Source organism: Montipora capricornis, chromosome 11, assembly GCF_036669925.1.
Source record: "Montipora capricornis isolate CH-2021 chromosome 11, ASM3666992v2, whole genome shotgun sequence".
NCBI classification, from domain to species: Eukaryota; Metazoa; Cnidaria; class Anthozoa; order Scleractinia; family Acroporidae; genus Montipora; species Montipora capricornis.
Window position 1 is genome coordinate 10932269 of NC_090893.1, and position 7500 is coordinate 10939768.

The 7500-nt window shown below is 39.1% G+C and overlaps 1 protein-coding gene across 1 annotated transcript in view; it reads right to left on the reverse strand.

Moving 5' to 3' along the window:
- Positions 1-3318, reverse strand: part of LOC138022927 (ubiquitin carboxyl-terminal hydrolase 24-like) — a 47493-nt gene extending 44175 nt beyond the window's left edge. The window contains exons 1-2 of the mRNA XM_068869946.1: positions 2705-3318; positions 953-1020 (exon numbers count right to left, since the gene is read on the reverse strand). Coding sequence (XP_068726047.1) covers positions 953-1020; positions 2705-3212 — 576 coding nt within the window. The 5' untranslated portion in view covers positions 3213-3318. The remainder of the gene's footprint in view (positions 1-952; positions 1021-2704) is intronic.
- Between the last annotated feature and the right edge of the window lie 4182 nt (positions 3319-7500).

Below are 7500 nucleotides of genomic sequence, written 5' to 3' on the forward strand. Positions count from 1 at the left end.
AATCTAGGAATATAATATTGACCTGACCATGGCATTTAAGACTGATGCCCGTAGATATAATTTATGACAGTAGTGAGTTGAGTCCCACATGACAGACCCCCTTGAAAGCCATGCCGGTGTGGAGGGATGATGCGATTTGTAGAAAGATGTTAAGATATGTGGCAAGATACATGTGTTCCATGACTTTAGATGTAAGGGATGTCAGAGACACCGGTCTGTAGTTTTGGGGATCTGCTTTGGAGCTCTTTTTAAAGATGGCACGAATTTACTTGATTTACATTGATTGTTAATTTCAATGTCCCCAATTAGTGCTCTAGTGCTAGAACAACTAGACCCTTAAATAAAGTTCCTTTCCTTTTACATTGGAAAGCTTCAAGGGAAGTGGTAGAGTTCCGAGTCATGAGATTGTTGAAAAAAGGAGGAGAACACAGTGGCAAGCTCTGAGGAGGCGTCGCAGAGGATTCTGGCTGGAATCAAATCTGGTCCACTAGCTTTATCAATCTTAATTTTCAAGAGTTGATTCTTGACTACCCAGAATTTTATATCATGCATACCATCATAAGTCGAGGGGGGGCATTGGTGCTAAATTGCTGTGATCTTCTTCAATGAACACACTGTCATATGGCTCACATAAAGCTTCAGCTTTGGCACTGTCTGAAGAGCATGTGTGATATTAACCATCAAGGAAGCTAAGGTCCACCAACAAATATCTTTTACAAATTTAATACCTAAGACCCGCCTTAATATTATTATTATTATTATTATTATTATTATTATTATTATTATTAGCATTGCATTAAATAATAATAATTATTATTTAATGCAATGCATTACAATAATATTGTAAGCCTGTAAGGTGGACATTGCAAAATGGAATCAACACTTTTAACTACACTCAATCTGATGACAACAAAATTAACATTTAAAAACTTTTGGTCAGTAATGAACAGACCTTCTTAAAGCATTCAGGTAGTGCTCTGTCCATAAATCTTCTGCAGTTTTCATCAGCCTCTGATAAACCTAGAATTATACAAAGTTCACACTGACAACCACAATCTCACATTATTAAATAAAACCATGATCTCTCTTCATCACTCTTTGACCCCTCCCCCCCCCCTCCACCACACCCCCGAAGTCCTAAAAGGGACGTTTTGATGCACATTTTACTTTTTGAAAGCATTAAGTCACTTTGCAGATATGCACTCTAATACCTGTGGTCTGATGACAACTGCTAAAAAATCTTTACACTTCACACAGTGAGTGTAAACTAGAGCTCCATTTGAAGGAGTGGATCCAATGCTGCAACAAACTGTACTTCAAAAAGACCACAAAATATCATGATTTGTTTTACTAGCAAATCCTAATCCTACTACAGTCATGGACCCCTAACATGCAGTGAAGGAGCAGACATAAAGCAAGTAAATTTGCAGAGTAAATGAGACATGATCAAATGCTCTCTTTGTTACCCTGTTGACTCATAAAGAGGTATTGAGATGATTAGGAACTTGCACTATCACAGATAAAAGGCTAGCATTTCAAACAACAGCTTGCTATTCAGGGGTTTCAATAATGATTAGAGTCAGTAATTTTTAAAGAACTCTTTGGCATAGCAGGGAAACCATTTTAGCTTTGAAATGCAGAAAACTGCACCGCTGAGAATCTAAAATTTAACATTTTTTACTGCGGAATGCACTTCGGTCTCCTTTCCAAGAAGACCCTTACTTCAGTTTTGTGCTGTACACTTGCCTTTTTTAAATCACCCTCTCATAAAAATGTTTTTGAAACCCAAACTCCTATCAGAGTAAATGCAATCAAAGTAAATCCAATCTGCTATCACTGAGAGCTTCTGTCTGCTTCCCGTATCATATGATTGCAGTTTAGAGAAAATTATACAAATCGTTGGTAAGATAAATGATTCCACCTCCCATGTAACTGCCAAAAACTGGAAAGCGACTGTGGTCATACATGAATTTTCAGATACCAAAAAACTCCAATTTATTCTTAAGTTGGGTTGCATTGGATTGGGTTTTCATTGCAGATCACACAATTATGGTTTGTTTGCATTGATTGCTTGATTGCATGAGTTAATCACTTGCCAATTGCTGACCATATACATTACATACACATATGCATGGCTGCCTATTCTCTCATCATAGAGAATCAAGTTGAGGACAGAGGCGAATTTCCAAGTGACAACATCAACAACAACTTCACTGATAATTGGTATTGTCAGGTGAAATCCACAGTCTAACATTGTTGAAAACTGGAAATCATGTCAGCTTCTTGTTTGGCCCATCAAAATAGCGAATTCTCGCACACCAGTTGGCTGATATAAAAATAAATCTTAGTTAAGAAAGACAGCCATGGAAACTTGTGTAAACAAGAAGAAAATGACTTTTGCAAATCGTTGAAATACCCCGTTTAAAACAAAAGACAATATTGATATCAACACTGTGAGTCTAATACATTTCAAATCACTTTGCGTCAGTTGCACTAAGCAGTATCGTCAATTAAACCGATACAAACAGGAAATAAGCTCACTTGCAAATAAGATTTAAAACATGATACCAATTCAGATAGTTTTACGATAATGTCATCACTGGATTACGTGGAAATATAACCCAAGGGTCAAAAGAGCAAAAGCTAAGGTGCATTACATTCACAGCTTCAGCTGTAATGTATGACGCCCAACCCCAAGACAAACCTTCCTGGGCAAATCTCGCAGCGCTTAGTAAACATTTTCCCAATGATTCCTCTCTTTTGTAAGGTATTGACCAGTTGTCCACGAACACCCTGTCCTCTAACTCATACAAGTTGGTAGTTGGAAATTCTAGAGGAATGTCCATATTTTCAGGATCATCACTTGTACTGTGGCCAGCTCCGTTCAGGACCATAGCAGTTGGATTCATAGCTTCGTCGTATGACGGGGGTGGTTCACCCGGAGCCGTAAAAATTTCGCTATCCTCGTTTTCTCTAGGATCCACAAGTGGAGGAATGTCCATTCCTCCATCATCCGAGCCATGCTGTGTCTCAGTATCCTTGACTTCCGTGTCATCGAAATCAAAGCTCGTCCTCGTATCCTCTCCGGTCAAGAGCGCCACTGCCTCATTCAGATCGTTCTTAGCTAGGCTTAACGCTTTCCGAATTTGCGCACTGTCCACGAATCCCATATTGAGAAGGGTAGTAACGTAAGCTTCGTTTGCTTCATCCATTTAGACGATTGCGCCAAAAGCGAAAGGAATATAAGATCAAAACAAATCTTGATATCGCTCAGTTTATGGGATTGTCCGACGCCATCTTGAAATACTTCGCGTTCCCGGATATGAAAATGCGGAAAGACCAGAAACCAGTTCCGGGAATACGGGACAACAGTCCATCGATGCGGGTTGCGATTAACGCTTAAGGGCGGGCGTCATCCCGCTATTTGGGCCAAGCCTTACCATTAGGCCAGGGATGGCCACTGGAGTCCGAGGCAGTCTTATGTGCTTGCTGTTTTTACCTGCGGTCAACCTTATTTCAAAGTTATCAACTAAAAAAAACGGAGATTGCTTCGCGAATACTTACCTTTCTAACGTTAGCAACTGATAAAACCAAATTTTTGACTTCGAAAAGTATCAAATGAGAAATAAAATGTTAATTGCACAAAGCTGTTGTACAGGTATTGTAATGTATTAATTCCCTATTGAGATCATGGGTAGTTAAATCCCGTCTCCAGAGAGCCACACCCATAAATTCTAAACTATATAAACCAGATGCGTTTTTAGTCCTTTTTGACTGTGTAATGTTTCCTGTGTGTGTGTAATAAATGGATTTATTACACATGACATGAGAATTTTATTCCATAAAGCTCAATTGTACAAATCTATACGCTTTATTTTCACATGTGAAAAAAGCCTATACAGCCAATCAGAATGGCGTACAGCTCTTTCGCGTGTGGCGGTATAACTGATCACCGATGTAGCGTAAAGGCCTTTCCAAGACAATCACTCATGCATCTCGTGCATGTCGTGCATGTCGTGCAAATCGAACTTTGTTATTGAATTAAATTAAATTTGCATTCGGTTCTATTGTTAGTGAGTTTTTGTCTCTAATTTGCGTTCAGAAAACTATTTCAATGAAAATTCTCGTCTTATGTGTAATTAACAGCTCACGACATAGAAAGTGCTTTGTAAGGGGTTGTATTCACTCGTTGTTTGTGTCAAAAACCCTCACCCGCTTGTACGTACCTTGGTTGGGAGTTTTTGACACAAACAACTCGCGAATAAAACCCCGTACGCTGCACTTTTTATGACGTAAACTATATTTATGTATTTGTGTTTTCAGTTTCGTTTAGTATACACTACAAGAGACTGTATGATAAATACCCTTGTTGTCAAAGTGGAATTTTATTTCCAAGGTTCGAAGGTTTGCTGAACTGGCAAGCGGGAAAACTGTTCTCTTAGGCCTTCCTTGGAAAACATACCTCTTGCACCAAGGGAAATGATGGATAAAATCTCTTCGATAACAATTACTATAATAAGGGGGAGGGGGGGGGGGGGGGCTATCCAGCTTGCCTATCACTTCATTGGCTAAACACGTCTTTTTATTTTTGGGGAAAACCAAAATAGTGGTATGTCTTCTTTACTATTAAACATATTGGTGTACCTGAAGTATAATTGTCACATATAGCTAAGGAGGACAGAGAGGATAGAAATTGATTCAAAGTTTAAAAAAAGTCCAGTTATTTCTTGCCTAGATATGGATTTCGGAAAAAAAACAAATCGTCAGAAATTTTGTATAGATGTGGCATCAATCCTCTAAAATTCCTTTAGTATCACTCCTTTTGTTGCCAGGTATTTTATACATGGGTGTAACTTATGATGCCTAGCTACTCACGTGAAATAGAATGAAACAAGACAGTAACCCATCATGCACATGGGTTCCTGAACAAGATTAGACTTTGTTACACATACACAAAAAGAGTGCCGAACCGTAACCCGTGATTGGCTACCATCGCCCCTCTGTTGAACCAAACGATTTTAGAGATGAAGGCGATTTTAGATATTGATTTCTCTTTAATTAAGGTCATCAACCCTAGGACAAGTGTGTCTTTTAGAGAATAAACAAGATGCAGTGCCTCGAAAAAGCATGACCCGTTCTGAAAGAGCTACGCAATGATAGAGAGATTGTCACCGGAAAAGTTGCTTATATTGAATGCACATGCCGTCAGAAAAAGCTACCTCATCTTATTAAAATAAGTTGTAATGAAGCGATGAATTTTTTTTTTTCGATGGTAATTCGGGGATAAGTAAAAGAACAATCGGTTTTTTTCATCGTTTTTTCGTTTTCGTTTTGCACAAATCATTCAAAGGAGCAGCATCATTCACCGGGATTAAATATTCATTTTTCAATTATCTGCTCAATACAAAGAGAGCCTTTTTTTTTTTCCTCCTAGTTCGTGCTAGTGCTCGACGTGGTTTTCCGCAAAACGTGCTCATCATGCATATCACGAGAATATTGATCGACTCTTCTGAAGGAGCATGAACCAATAAATTCTGAAGGGTAGTTTGTTCAGTTTTTAGTTATATATATTTGGATCAGTGCAATGCCACGTTTGCTCAGTAATATCGATTTCATTGTAACTTAAACGAACCAGGCGTTCTTTTCTTTGGAGAGGACGGGAAAAGGTTCTTTTCGCGCCGTCTCTAAACACGAAAAGAATGCCTGATCAAAGGTAATTTCATCGAAACTACTTCAATATTTCTTCCGCTAAGAATATTGTGTTTTCCGCATGCATCAAATGCCATTACCCTAGCTTCTTGATGATAGATGTGGTGGCAAATCATAAAAAGCCACTGGACAAGATCTCTATGGGCAGCACAAGTCGCATCCTGTGTGGAAAATCATCGCCTACAGTTTCTTTCATGCATGAAATAAAGCCATCATGCAGTAAAGTCACTACCAAAGGTAAAGTTAACACATGAGCCCAACAAATTGACCTGCATCCGGCTGAGTGGCTTCATAGCTCATTTGGTAGTGCACTGCACCGTCACCGCAGAGGTTATGGCTCAGTCGAATCCCGTTGAAACCGTCTGAATTTTTCAGGCATTCACATAAATAATAATAATAATAATAATAATTATAATAATGATAATTACGGTTTTTAGAACGCATTACGCATTGCCTCACTGAATGCTTTTACAAGAATAAGAAAGAAATCCATCTTGGCCTTGATTACAATCAATATAAAAGATATTATAAAAATACAAAATGCTATAATAAAAAGCTAAAGCGCTCTTAGTTCTAATATTTGCTGGCAGAATGTTCCAAATTTTATTTTTTTTGGCGCGGCGACTGAGAAAGTTTGGTCCCCATAGGTGGAGGTGAAGGATTTGGGAACAACTAGAAGACCTTGTGTCGCAGAACGCAAGGAACGTGTCGGAACATACGTTTCTAGTAGGTCGCTTAAATATTCCGGAGCACAGTCATTGACGATTTTAAAGGTCATCAATAGAACTTTAAATAATATTCTGTGCTCAACAAGGAGCCAGAGTGCAGTTTTTCCAATGATGGCGTTATACGATCTCAGACGTTACATTTCAGAACTAATCTTGCCGCAGAATTCTTTGGGCGCTGTAGTTTGCTAATCTCCTTGGCTGGCAGTCAATACAATAAACTATTGCAACAGTCTAGCCTTGATGTAATGAAGGCGTGGACTAGTCGCTACGTATTAGCCTGATCCAGATATTTCCTAACTCTTCCGATGTTTCTTAGAGCAGGCGAAGCGCAGCGACATGGCTGGAACAGGGCCTCTTTCCGCCCTGGCTGGACATAGTAAGATGGTCGTCAAAAACTACTCCGAGATTTCACGCTTCCTTACTGGTAGATACTACATGATGACTTATGTTAATACGAGCTCGTGAAGGCAGGCTTATAAACTTAGAATGAAAGAGACTATCTCAGTTTTAGAAAGATTACAGCAAAGTTTGTTGGCTACGAAAAATACCTGAATATTAGAAATAAAAGAGGGCAGTCTCCGTGTTGTGGGACTGTTGATAGGTCACTTGTAGCTTTGGATAGAGATTATTTGACGCCAAATAATGATGGACTTGACGGGCAACAATTCTTTCACTAACTTTTGATGCAAAAGAAAGATGTGTGATTGGTCGAAAGTTATTGAGGTCCTCCTTATCTAACGAAACTTTCTTTATTTTCGGGAGAAGTCGACCCTCCTTAAAGGCAGTAGGAAAAATGCCTGCTCTCAGTTAAGAGTTGACTAGGGATGTTATAGCTGGAAGTAGTTCATCTAAACAAGACTTCAAAGTCGGGTCGAAGGGACATGACTATAAGGCGGACTTTTCAATCGTTTCGCGTACGACCTTTGAAGGGACCTCTGTTTGCTAATGAACAGTTGGAAGATTGTGCATTGCCCGCAACAGGTGTGATAGCTGGACAGTTTAGTGAGTCACGTCGCAGGTTTACAATCTCGTCAATAAAGTGAGGGCTAAACCTCTGCAGTAA